Raw genomic sequence first — 12,606 nt, forward strand, 5'->3', positions numbered from 1 at the left:
CTTGAATTCATGGGTTGTCATATTTTTTATTCACCCCAATAAATAAGCCATAAAAAAATTATAATCATTAAAAAAAAGAAATTCATCGGTAGTAAGACAAATTTTTGTGGTACTTTAAAAAGAAAAATGAAAAATGAAAAACAGTAACCGACGATGAAGAGGCAGTGATTGGATTCAAGCTGGTGATCTGAGTCATCACGTCAATTGAGAAGTCATCAGTCATGGTTTCCCATACACTCCCACTGCCTCCCTCTCTCTCTCTCTCTCTCTCTCTCTCCCTCCCTTCGCACTTTCTTTTCTTTTTCTTTTTTAATTATTTAAATAATTTATATCAAGTGCACACTTGCCAGTTGCCCCACATGTACAATTCTCTCTCTCTCTCTCTCTCTCTCTCTCTCTCTCTCTCTCTCTCTCTCTCTATCTTTCTGAAGCTCTGAGCTTTGCCCATATACACGCAGATACAGATATAGATATATATATATATATATACATACATACATATATATAATATATATATATATATAAAGGCAGTCAGGCTGTGTGGATCCAATCCTCACTCGTCCCTCCCTCCCTGAGTGCAGTGGTCGAGTGTTTTACTTGGTGTTTTGCAATTGCATTCACAAAAACGAAACTAAGTTGAGTTCGTGTTCAAATATAAGAGTGAATCTGCAGAGTAGAAAATTAATTAAAGTCAAAATGGACAAGTATGAGGTGGTGAAGGATTTGGGAGCTGGTAATTTCGGAGTCGCCAGGCTTTTGCGTCATAAGGACACCAAGGAGCTCGTCGCTATGAAATACATCGAGCGAGGCCACAAGGTTCTTAATTCCCATAATCTTGAAGAACACAAAGATCAATTTTTTTTTTTTTTTTTTTTTGCACTTTTTGTTGTGACACAAATTTAATTTAATTTAATTGATGCAGATAGATGAGAATGTGGCGAGAGAGATCATAAACCACAGATCGCTTCGTCATCCCAACATCATCCGCTTCAAGGAGGCTAGTTTTTTCTTCCTTGATAAAAAAAAAAAAAAGAAAAGAAGAATTTAGTCTGAGTTTATATATAAATTATTTGGGAATTTTTCCATAATAATCGGCAGGTGGTATTAACTCCGACGCATCTGGCAATAGTAATGGAGTACGCTGCTGGCGGAGAACTCTTTGACCGAATCTGCAATGCCGGCAGATTCAGTGAAGACGAGGTTCCACTCCCCTCCCTTTCTACCTACCATTCTCTCTCTCTCTCTCTCTCTCTCTCTCTCTCTTCAATTTTCAAGAAAAAGTTACAAAATACTCTCTTATACTCTTAGAAATTATATATAAAAGTAAAAATTGGATAATAAGGATTGGATTCAAATTAAATTAGGAAGGGAATAATCGTGAACAAAAGAAAGATTTGTTAAGAATCAACTTTTTTGGGATCTAGTTCTATGACATTTAAGAGAGACTGACACTTGAACTAGGAAGTAGGAGGGGAGGGATTTTTTTATCATACTTTTCGAAATGTCTCTCTAGTCTCTACTTCAATTTCTCTTTTTGACTGTGATATCATAAAAGTTTATTTTATTTGTACAGGCTAGATATTTCTTTCAGCAGCTTATTTCTGGAGTCAATTATTGCCATTCCATGGTAAAATCAAGCGGACTCAACTTATGACATGAATAATTTGACCCTCCTTTTTCTTTCTCAATAATAACTGTAGTTATGATTTTTGCTTATTTTCTTTTGCATTTGCAGCAAATATGCCATAGAGATCTGAAGCTGGAAAACACGCTTTTAGATGGTAGCCCTGCTCCGCGCTTGAAAATATGTGATTTTGGCTACTCCAAGGTTTGGGAAAGACAATTTTTTTTTTTTTTTTTTCAAGCCCCCTACCCAAAAAAAAAAAGAAAAAAAAACCAAGAAATTAAGCTTGATCTAGTTTAGTGTAGGTTGAAAAAATGGAGTGAAGAATTTCAGTCGATAAAAAAAAGGGATGTCCTTGTTAATTTGTTCTCTCTTGTTGTTTTTTTTTATGCAGTCATCTTTGCTGCATTCAAGACCCAAGTCAACGGTTGGTACTCCGGCGTACATTGCACCGGAGGTTTTGTCTCGGCGAGAGTATGATGGCAAAGTAATTTTCATTTCTTTCCTCTGTCTTTTTTCTTGTTTCTTTTATTCAGTTCAGCTTCAGCTTATGCTTTGTCCCTTCACATTGTCTGTACTGTGCCACTTTTTGTTATGATGTTTGCAATTCCAAATGCCAAAGAAAAAAGTAAGGTAGATCCTAACGAGAACAAAACTGAAAATGACTATTTTTATCTAATAAAATAGAGCGACTTCTTTGGCACTCTGAGGTTTTAGTCCTTTTTCAGTTATCTCCTTATCGTCTTTACTACACCATTTTTAAATACTTGTACTTTACTTTTTGGAAGGTGTAGTGCATCTTACTACTCGCCAAGTGAAGGAAGTTTTTTTTTTTTTTAATTTTTTATTTATTATTTTTTTAATGGCTATGCACATATTACATTGTTCATGGACCTAGCCTAGCACATGTTAGACCAACATGTCCTTTTGGGTCCTGAAATATAGTCGCCCCCTCCATTTTTTTTTTCTTTTTTGGAATTTGCATAGCCTTTTGACTTTATAAAAGCAATGGCCATCTTAGCACTTTAGGGCGGGCTCCTTTGTCCATTGATTGGTTGCTGAATTTTGAAAGTTTATGAGTAGCTTGCACCTAAAGAAATTTAGGTTTCTTATGTCCTCTTGGTTGACCCGGGGCCACATGCAAAGTCTAGGGGCTTATTAGTGTTTTCGCGAGCTCCTTTGAGACGTGATATTAAACCCCTCATTCCCGTTTGTAGCTCTAACCTTAATATTTATATTGATTGGTGATACTTTATTAAGAATTTTATGCCTTTGGCCTTTCTGTGGTGTGAGTGGGGTGTTGACTTTAAGTCTCAATTCTTATATTACCTAGAAGAGAGGAGGGGAAACTTAACCAATATAGACAATGTTTTATGATTCATTACTCATCAGTTAGGGCCAACTTAATTTGGTAATGGATAGCTACTCGAACAATAAGAAACTTGAAAAGCTCAAGGAAAAGTAGTAAATTTATTTTTGACTGGTGATCTGTCTTTAAATGCATGTTGCCTTGAGCAAGTGCATTTGTAATCTGACATGTTTTCCTGCTTTTTTATAGTTGGCTGATGTTTGGTCATGTGGAGTGACTCTCTATGTGATGCTGGTTGGTGCCTACCCTTTTGAAGACCAAGATGATCCCAAGAATTTCAGAAAAACTATTCAGGTAATGCGTCGGTTACTTTCTTTTCAAATGCAAAGTTTGTTCTGAGTTCTTATACCTTCTCTCATGATTCTGCAGCGAATAATGGCTGTTCAGTACAAAATCCCCGACTATGTTCACATATCTCAAGACTGTAGGCATCTACTTTCTCGCTTATTTCTTGCAAGCCCATCCAGAGTAAGTATCTTTTTTGTATCAACACTGCACATAAAGTCTCTATTGGTGATTTAGAAATGTTTTCCGAAATTATTTGGTTTTCCACTTCATTGACATATAATTTGGCTTCTTAAAACAAAGCGACTAGTTACGTATCTCCCCAAAGTTGAAATTCTATCAGCGTCATCTTGGTACATAACAGATTGCATGTGTTATGAATTTTGGTCTTAATGGTCAGCCTTTTGATAAATGAAGTGGAACTCGCTCCTCCTTTTTTGGTTTTAAATTGATTCACCTGCTTGTCTACTAACATTCTGTGGGAGACTTGCTCAACTACCTTAAGCTTGGGGTTAGTAAGGAGGCAGAAGGCTAGCTTAAATCTGTAATATGTGGAAGTGCTTCAGATACAAGTGAATCTGGATTAAGAAATGAAGTACCTTTAATTTGTTTTTTGCACAGTTGACTTTTATTACTATGATATTGGAACCTTTGATTTTCAAACTGTACCTGATTCTGCAGAGAATTTCAATCAAAGAAATCAAGAACCACCCATGGTTTTTAAAGAATTTGCCAAGGGAACTAACAGATTCAGCTCAAGCCATCTATTACCAGAGGGAAAATCCGAGCTTTTCTCTCCAAAGCGTGGATGAGATCATGAAGATAGTTGGGGAGGCAAGAACCCCACCTCCAGTTTCGAAATCTGTCCGGGGCTTTGGTTGGGGAACAGAAGAAGATGAGGATGACAAAGATATAGATGAAGAAGTCGAAGAAGAAGAAGACGAGGAGGACGAGTACGACAAAAGGGTCAAAGAGGTTCATGCAAGTGGAGAATTCCAAATAAGTTAGTCTGCATCTTTCATGTCGAGTTATTTTTATGTATTTACAGTCTCAATGCCATAATAGCAAGTTATATCACTTATTTGTGTCTGTGATTCGGACAAATAATAATTGGTATAAAAATGTCTGCAATGCTGTGACCCCGCACTTCCCTGTGCATGTATTTCGCTATTTATCTAACTCAGTTTAGAGGGCTGTTGTCTTTATGAAAACTAAATGTTGTCTATAGTACGGCATATAAAATTCTCTAATTTGGTTTTAGTCAACCCGGAAATGTAGAAAAAGAAAGTTGTGACTGACATGTGTAAACAAACAAAATAATCCTATCGTTATTATACTAGCAGCCACTTCTCAGTAACTACCTTGTAATATAGTTCCTTTGTGTTCACAAGGCGTAATTGAATAAGTTAAATAGTTGGTTTTTCTATAAATACATGACAAAGGACAAATAAGGCATGGGAGTTAGGATTGAGTACCATGATCTTGAATCCTAACGTTTAACCTGCGGAGCCAAATGGAATGTAAGAGTCGTGTGGAAGACATCATATTTTTTAGGTGGGATGTATGAGATTCATGTAGTCAACGACCACGCGTTTCATGCGATTCCTTTTGTGTAAAAGATACTTAACCATTCTTTCGAGCCACACTAAACGGCAAAAAGTAGACAATTGCCTCGTTGGGATATTCTCATGTGCGGAACAGATTGCCTTTTCTCCATCTCATGGATGAATCTTCCCTCGCTCCGTGGGATATGTGTGTGTGTGTGTGTGTCTATATATATATATATATATATATATGTGTGTGTGTGTGTGTGTGTGTGTGTGTGCGCGCGCGCTCGTGCATGGTCCGTCGTGGAACATTGGAGGCTCTCCTTCTCCGTATACATATATATCTTCAACAACTTCTCCATCTATATGTAACTCCTACACGTACATAACTAGCTGATAAACCATTATATATACGTGTGTGTGTGTTAATTTGTTCTAATTTTCAAAGCATACGATGAGAAATACCTGTGGAAAGCATCTGGGTGCAAGTAAACTTGACCGTGAGGAACAAAGTCAGGGTCTAGTATATTGGTGGTGGATGTAGAATTATTATATGAGCACCCTTATTCATCCTGATGGATCCAGCTAGATGGGACCTACCATTTTGTGAATGATGGAGTTTTATCCCCATCGGGATAAATATGATAATTTTTCTTATTATATTTGTTGCTAAAGAGAAGAGCCTGTTATATGGAAGCTCGTGCTTTAGCCAACCTTGCTTCCACTCTATTTAACCTTACATCCATTCTTATTTTAGGGGCGGGAGTACTAGTACTAGTTCTGGTACTACTATTACTAGATGTCATGTACAATGGACTCTCAGTAGCGCTGTGTTGTAGAGATGCAGATGAATTAACACTAACAGAGCCAGAATAGCCAAATGAAGAATTACTAACCAATTCCCATTTCAAAGTAATGGAAGCTGGTGACGATCTCGCGCAATCCAGTTTTGCGAAATCTAAGAATGCCAAGAGTAAGGCAACCAAAGGGATTAGAGGCAACACAACAAGAGGAGGAGGAGGAGGAGAGAAAAGTAGTAGACATGTTACGAAGCCTCATCTCTTTCTTTCGATATATATATATATATATATATATATCTCTCTCTCTCTCTTTAAAACGACATTAAAATTGATATTCAGAATCTTAAACTTAATATTTGACCATATGAGTATATGTTGATTGTTGGCTATCACTACTTAATGACTAGCTATATATCTCAAATGGTACAAGGCCAACTCATCCTTGATTGCTGGTGCACATGAATGAAATAGACAAATACGTTGATGGATTGGAGACTATAACGGAGCCAGCTCGGTGAGAGATAAGCCCCAAAATTTTTGCTTCAAAAACGTGGCTTCTCTTTATTTATTTGTTTCTATAAAGTAGGCCAAAGTTTACCCCTCGTGAATGCCTTTGCATAAAGAATGGATCTTGCTTGCTGAAACATTCTTACCTACTATTAGAAAAGACGAATATTGGTGTGAAATTAGAAACAAAACAACGAAGAGAATAACACTAGCACTACACATTAACGACCTGCCCTTTCTCACTTTAATAAATAGACGACAACCATCACTGCCTTACAATTAAAAGAGACATTATTCACAGATATGTATATATTTTGCAGATTTGGTACAAGTGTTCTACAATATTGTCTTTTGTTTTAAAAGGAAAGTGTAATAGTTTCTTTTTGAATAAAACTCATCAAGTATTATGTTGTACATATAGCTAGCTCGCTACAGGTCACAAGACTATTATAGCAAATGTATGAAAGGGTTACTTTGGTCACGGCTAGGCTTAGGACTCAGGAATGAATCTCAATCTCATTGTGATTTTGAGCTTGAATGTTTAGCCTGCGGAGCCAAATGGAGTGAATAATCATATGGTAAAAATCATATCTCTTAGGAGGTGCATTTACCACAAAATGCCTCTGCACCTGCTTCACTCTCTTTTGCATTCTCAAGTATTGCTGCGTTGAAATCCCCATCAATATCTCCTTAATCTTTGGTATGTCTTTCACCTTAATCTCCACAGAAAACGAACTCCAATCTAATACATCGCTGAAGGGCGGGATGTAACCATCGGAGATCAACACTGGCACGCATTCAGCATATATAGCCTCCGCCACTCGTGGGCTGGCCACTTCATAGCCGCTGGGACAGAGGCAGAACTTGCTCTTTCTCATCATGTCTTGGTAGGACACTCCTTTTGGAAATTGTTCGTGGACTTGGATGTCGGGGTCCTTGTTTTTCCATTGGTTTAGAAGCAAGTACCTGATGTGGCCATGCAGACCGCCTGCAAAGAATGCGAGAATGGACCGAGACGAAGGAGAGAGCCCTCCAACCCCCATGAGCTGCCCTGTCCGCAAATTGATTTCTGGGAAAGATGCATCTTTATAAGGCTTAAACCCTTCTGAAGTGTTTGCATTGCACAAAACTCTGATGGAGTTTTGGAATAAATGAGGCTCAAAAGATGATGCTATTGGCCCCTGCATTGTAAATATGTACATACAACATTATGGTTGAGCTGTTTGATTTAGTAAAGAAAGACTAGAACAAAATCAAAGCGTCACAATGCTAATAGATCATAGATTAATAATGTTAAATCCTAATTAGAATAATATGTATTACTAAATTTTGCTTTCTTTGTTGCGTTAGGAAAACAAAAACAAAAAAAAAGTTGAACATCCAGTTAGAATGAAACCATCACTCATCCGGACCAGAAAAGAAAACAAGATGAGATTATCACTATGTAGGAGGTCTTGGTTTCACTTTTAGCAGTAACATTGTGCCACATCGGTTCAAGCCCAAACCAATTATAAGGCAAGTGTGCCTTATTTCACCTAAGACAAGGAAAAAGGCAGCCATGCATAAAAGCAAACAATATAAAGGTGGTTCTATCATCGCTTATGTCATTTTGCAATGTGTTAGGATCCTGAAAATCTATACTTCATTCACAATATTAGAAATGGAAAATTACAAGATAGATGGGCGGTTTCGAGGACCCCCGACCTCCAAAATAGTGCACAGCACTAGACACTATCTACAAATCTGATTATCCCCTCCCTAGCCACTAAACCCCCTATTTATACTATCTTTAAGACTATTGAAAATGACTTCTAAATATTAGGTTCCTAACATTACCCCCGTCCTAAAGAATCACCTTGTCCTCAAGGTGAAAATCAAGAAATAAAATTAAAAAATAACATCTAAATGATTAAGAATAAAAGGCTTTGTTAGTTCGTTGATTTGAGTAACCAAATTGATGTTATCCTCGTAAGTCATATCTTCAAATTGGAGCCAATCAATTACTTTCTTCACCATCTTCTTTGTATCTTGGAAAGCAACCACAAATTCTATCAATTCATTTGAAACTCTCTGCGCAAGCTCATCAATGGTCACAAAAAATATTGGCAAATCGATCCTCACTAAGGGAGTTCCTTCTTAGCCAACCAGGACATCAACCTTTCAGCCTCACTCTCACCAATTTCTTCATTCCCATCTGCAATCGTACCATTCCCAACCCCAAACGTGTTAAAGTTTTGAGGCTCGACTGCCATTGCACCAGAATTAGGCCTACTAATATTGTAATTACGAGGCCCAACCCCAAAATTGACTCTACCCATACCAAAAACACTAAACCCAGCCCACTTCCGAACAGAATTTTGGGATTCAGCCCCAAAATCGCCGGATTTCGCATTGGAATTCCCCGTCCTAGCCATCATCTCGCCGGAGCTAGCCCCAATGGTGTCAAAATCACAAAACCCAGCCTTAAGGGCGTCGGAATTCATGGACCCTACTCCAATTCCGCCAGAATCTTCCTCCGTAGCACCGGAACCAGCCTCTTTCACGCCGGAATCGCGAGGCCCAGTCCAAACAGCAGCTAAATCGTCGAGCCCAGCTTCCATCGCGCCGGGATCTGTCTCCGTAGCACCGGATTCAGCCCCTTTCACGCCGGAATCGCGAGGCCCAGTCCAAATCGGTCCGGAATCAGCCCCAACTGTGACCGAAACAGGGATGGGTTCCCTGTTCTGAGGGTACCCATGTCGTCCCAGCCCCGGAGCAAGCCTCTCCTCCTCTAACTCCGGTTCCCACTCTGATTCCCGTCGCCGAACAAGCTCCGCCGCCCTCTCCCGACGGTCGCGACCTCCGTCTGCCCTCCTCCCGTCGTCAAATAACCCCTCACGTTGCAGATCCGGACCACCCAGCCCCAGATCGTGACGGATATCGCGGGCCTCCATGAGACCCACGTCTCTCCGGCGTCGGAACTCCCTCTCGCGGCCTCGATCTTCGCGAATCGGCGCTTCCCGGCGAAGATCCGCCCGATTTGGCACCTCCACTCCGCCTGGGTTGACACGATATGGGCTCTCCTCACCTCGAGGCGCGCGATCTCGCCTCTCCCCGTCTTGTCGTTCGCCATCGCGACCCAACTCGGCCTTCCCGGCCATCGGCTGCGCCGCTAGCAGTGCCTCCATCCTCCGCAGCACCGCCTGCACGTCTTCCATCTGAGTCCGAACCTTCCCCACCTGGTCCCGGAGCCCCCCCATACTCCCTCCAGAAACCTTGAGATTAGCTCTGAGAACAGCCCTAAGTTTCTCTCTTAACTCAAAAAGCTCCATGGATCGTAGATGCTCTGATACCATTGTTAGGATCCTGAAAATCTATACTTCATTCATAATACTAGAAATGGAAAATTACAAGATAGATGGGCGGTTTCGAGGACCCCCGACCTCCAAAATAGTGCACAACACTAGACACTCTTTACAAATCTGATTATCCCTTCCCTAGCCACTAAACCCCCTATTTATATTCTCCTTACGACTATTAAAAAGGACTTTTAAATATTAGGTTCCTAACACAATGTAACAATCAGACTGACAAACAATCTATATCTATAACATTTAACATTCACTACAGAAGAGAGAGTGTGTATACTGTAGTTCATCTCAAAATTTTCTGTTCGTACTTTGAGCTTTTTGGATTTAAGTACTTTACCACAAAATTCTCAGGAATATATATATATATATATATATATATTTTAAAGTTAGAAACAAGGTGGGGGATGATGAAGGAGGGGAAAAATGGTAAGTAGTAAGTACCAAATCATGGCAGGAGAGCATAAAATGGTCGGGACCAAGAGTTCGATTCCAGAAGGGATATGTACGGGAGATGAGGTTGATGTAGTCTTTGATTACACGTCCCATGGCTTTGTGGTTGCGGGAAATATAACGAACCATTCTCACCACACTGAAAGGCATGAAATAAACAATAGCCCTGTTTGGGTCAGTTGTGCGAAACAATGTTCCCTTTTCCATCTCATAAATAAATCTCCCTTCTGTTCCATATATGCTTCTTGATGGTCCCCCATGGAATATTGGAACGTCTCCTTCTTCATATACATATATCTTCATCCGCTTCTCCATCTCCAAGTAACTCCTGTTGGACTAACATAAAATCATACATATATAATTTGAACAGCTTAGCTAGCAATGTATCTATCTGCTTAATTTGAGTACTAGTATAGTAGCACTACTCCAAATCCAAATGGGTGGGGTGCTTTATTATTATCTGAATCAGAAACTAATATTTATTTAACAATAAATAAATTCCTAAGCTACCTACCTGTGGAAAACATTTGGGTTCCTGTATGCCCGACCTCGAGGAACATGGTGAACATCATCTAAATGATAATTCAGAGTGGAGGAATTGGATGTCGAAATATTGATGTTCTTAACAAGAGCAGCTTCTCTTCTTATGGAAGCCCGAACTCTGCTCAACCTGGCTTCCAATTTATCAAGGCTGCTACTCAATCTTGTTTTTCCAAATATTCTTTTTGTTGTTGAATTCACATTCATGCCACTAATTGATATATTATTAATCTCTTCCCCCACCTACAAAACATTAAACCAACAGTTCCAAATAAATAAATAATTGAATATTGCCCAATTAAACGTTTTGTGGGTTTTTCTCTTTTAATTAAGAAATAAATTAAATAACTCGTGCATGCAGATTGCAGGGAGAGATTTCTTACTATTTGAGGAGCAAGACCGGATATGCTGTGATAATCATGAGCAGGGCTGTGTTGTCGAGAGATATTGTTATTATAATAATTATTATTTTGAGGAGAATTACCAATAATAATATTCCATTCGGACGGTCGCATGAAACGGAGTAGAGAGATGAATATGGTAATCAAAGTGAGAATAGCTGCTGGTAAAACCACAAGCCTCATGATATCTCTTTTAACTACCCTTGCTTCTTCAAGAATACCAGAAGCACGAAAATTATATATATTTTTATAAGAATTAATCGAGACCAAGTACTACCTTGCATATCAGGCCAAGTGGAAACAAGACACACCCATCTGTCATCTTCCTCTGGGTCTGGCCTCTTTCTTTGTTTTTCCTTTCCCAAAACGCCTAGAGTTTCCTTTTCCAACACCCGAGTGTTCTTTCTCCATTTCATTAACAATTGAAGCTGCAATGGGTTCAAATTTTTTTTCTTTTTTTATTTTTTTGCTGGTTAGGTACAAAACTATCCTTGTTTAGGGACTAGAAACTGCATAATTTTTGTGAGAAGATAAAATAATAAATATGATAATTCGGTGTAATTGTTGTGACTTGTGAGTTATACGTAAACGAGCTTTTAAAGAAGGAAAAATTTTGATGTCCTTGATAATATTGTCGTTTCTTATGCATTCCGCGCTTGTTGTCGTTTCCATGCTGATGTACTTGCAGAAGGCACTCCAATGCTCAAATTTGAGAGTGAAGAATTATAAAGTATTCGTAAGAGTATAAAGGATAGAACGTCTAGTGCAAGGAGTTGAGAGGTTAAATAAATAAATAAAGAGTTAAAGCAAAAACGGAAAAGACTGCAAACAAAGGAGGATGAACAACAAAACAGTGGAGATTGATGAAAACAATAATGAGGCTGTGGGAAAGGAGGAGTACAAGTACAACTACAAGGACCAGGACTATGTGTGTTTAATGTTAGTGCATTGTACTTTATATTTCAATTATGTATTGTTTTGTACTCTATTTTGTCTTCCACATTTTCTTTCTCTCTCTCTTTATTTTTTATTTTTTATTTCAACAAAACAGTGGAGATTGATGAAAACAATAATGAGGCTGTGGGAAAGGAGGAGTACAAGTACAACTACAAGGACAGGACTATGTGTGTTTAATGTTAGTGCATTGTACTTTATATTTCAATTATGTATTGTCTTCCACATTTTCTTTCTCTCTCTCTTTATTTTTTATTTTTTATTTTTTTAACAAAAGTGAAGCCAGGCTACCAAATTAATAAATAATAAATAAATAACTATGAATCTATTATTCTTTTTACAACTCAAGTCATAATTAAATTTTAATTAAGTATTATTTTTTTTCACAACTCAAATTATAATTAAATTTTATTATTACAATATTTTTCTCTCATATCAATTGTGAAATAAAGCAAATTGTTTTTGACTGACAAATTTGGGCCGCTTTGGTTGTGTTTTAGGTGTTCGAAACCGCGCGACTGTATAATGTTGTTTGTATCGCTGCCTTTTTTTTTTTTTTTTTTTTTTTTTTTTTTTTTTTTTTTTTTTTGCCATGTGATGGTGACTTGGTTTTACTTTCTCCAAGTAAAAATAATGGCTCCTTTTAAAATAAATAATGCCTTTGCACTTGATTTTTTGCAGCATTTTTAAGTCATTTTCTAGCAACAGTTGATAGACAGTTTGTTTCCAATGGGATAAGTTCATATTCAGTGGAAATCCCAACTTGCTAGCCACAAACT

At 38.3% G+C, this 12,606-nt stretch overlaps 2 protein-coding genes across 3 annotated transcripts; one reads left to right on the forward strand and one right to left on the reverse strand.

Annotated features, from left to right (window-relative positions):
• The first annotated feature begins 529 nt into the window (after positions 1 to 529).
• LOC21396283 (serine/threonine-protein kinase SRK2A) lies at positions 530 to 4,610 on the forward strand. Its single transcript, XM_024165623.1, has 9 exons — positions 530 to 816; positions 923 to 997; positions 1,099 to 1,200; positions 1,574 to 1,627; positions 1,736 to 1,828; positions 2,019 to 2,111; positions 3,183 to 3,287; positions 3,363 to 3,461; positions 3,960 to 4,610. The coding sequence occupies exons 1-9, from the start codon at positions 697 to 699 to the stop codon at positions 4,284 to 4,286; spliced, it is 1,068 nt and encodes a 355-aa protein (XP_024021391.1). The 5' UTR covers positions 530 to 696; the 3' UTR covers positions 4,287 to 4,610.
• A 1,800-nt stretch (positions 4,611 to 6,410) lies between these two features.
• On the reverse strand, positions 6,411 to 10,691 carry LOC21396285 (probable glycosyltransferase At5g03795). Of its 2 annotated transcripts, none has more exons than XM_024165621.1 (3): positions 10,447 to 10,691; positions 9,924 to 10,260; positions 6,411 to 7,313 (listed from the first exon to the last, which is right to left on the reverse strand). In XM_024165621.1, the coding sequence occupies exons 1-3, from the start codon at positions 10,677 to 10,679 to the stop codon at positions 6,630 to 6,632; spliced, it is 1,254 nt and encodes a 417-aa protein (XP_024021389.1). In that variant the 5' UTR covers positions 10,680 to 10,691; the 3' UTR covers positions 6,411 to 6,629. The 2 variants fall into 2 exon arrangements, with proteins under 2 accessions (XP_024021389.1, XP_024021390.1); XM_024165622.1 differs by having other exon boundaries at positions 9,924 to 10,268; positions 10,447 to 10,513.
• Positions 10,692 to 12,606: the final 1,915 nt, after the last annotated feature.

Source organism: Morus notabilis, unplaced genomic scaffold, assembly GCF_000414095.1.
Source record: "Morus notabilis unplaced genomic scaffold, ASM41409v2 Scaffold1195, whole genome shotgun sequence".
Lineage (NCBI taxonomy): Eukaryota > Viridiplantae > Streptophyta > Magnoliopsida > Rosales > Moraceae > Morus > Morus notabilis.

Coding starts and splice junctions, on each gene's coding strand:
- LOC21396283 (XM_024165623.1), top strand. CDS start 697: ATGGACAAGTATGAGGTGGTGAAGGATTTGGGAGCTGGTAATTTCGGA. Junction 817..922: donor ACATCGAGCGAGGCCACAAG/GTTCTTAATTCC, acceptor TAATTGATGCAG/ATAGATGAGAATGTGGCGAG. Junction 3,462..3,959: donor TTCTTGCAAGCCCATCCAGA/GTAAGTATCTTT, acceptor CTGATTCTGCAG/AGAATTTCAATCAAAGAAAT.
- LOC21396285 (XM_024165621.1), bottom strand. CDS start 10,679: ATGAATGTGAATTCAACAACAAAAAGAATATTTGGAAAAACAAGATTG. Junction 10,261..10,446: donor AACCCAAATGTTTTCCACAG/GTAGGTAGCTTA, acceptor TTAGTCCAACAG/GAGTTACTTGGAGATGGAGA. Junction 7,314..9,923: donor TGCTCTCCTGCCATGATTTG/GTACTTACTACT, acceptor TTTACAATGCAG/GGGCCAATAGCATCATCTTT.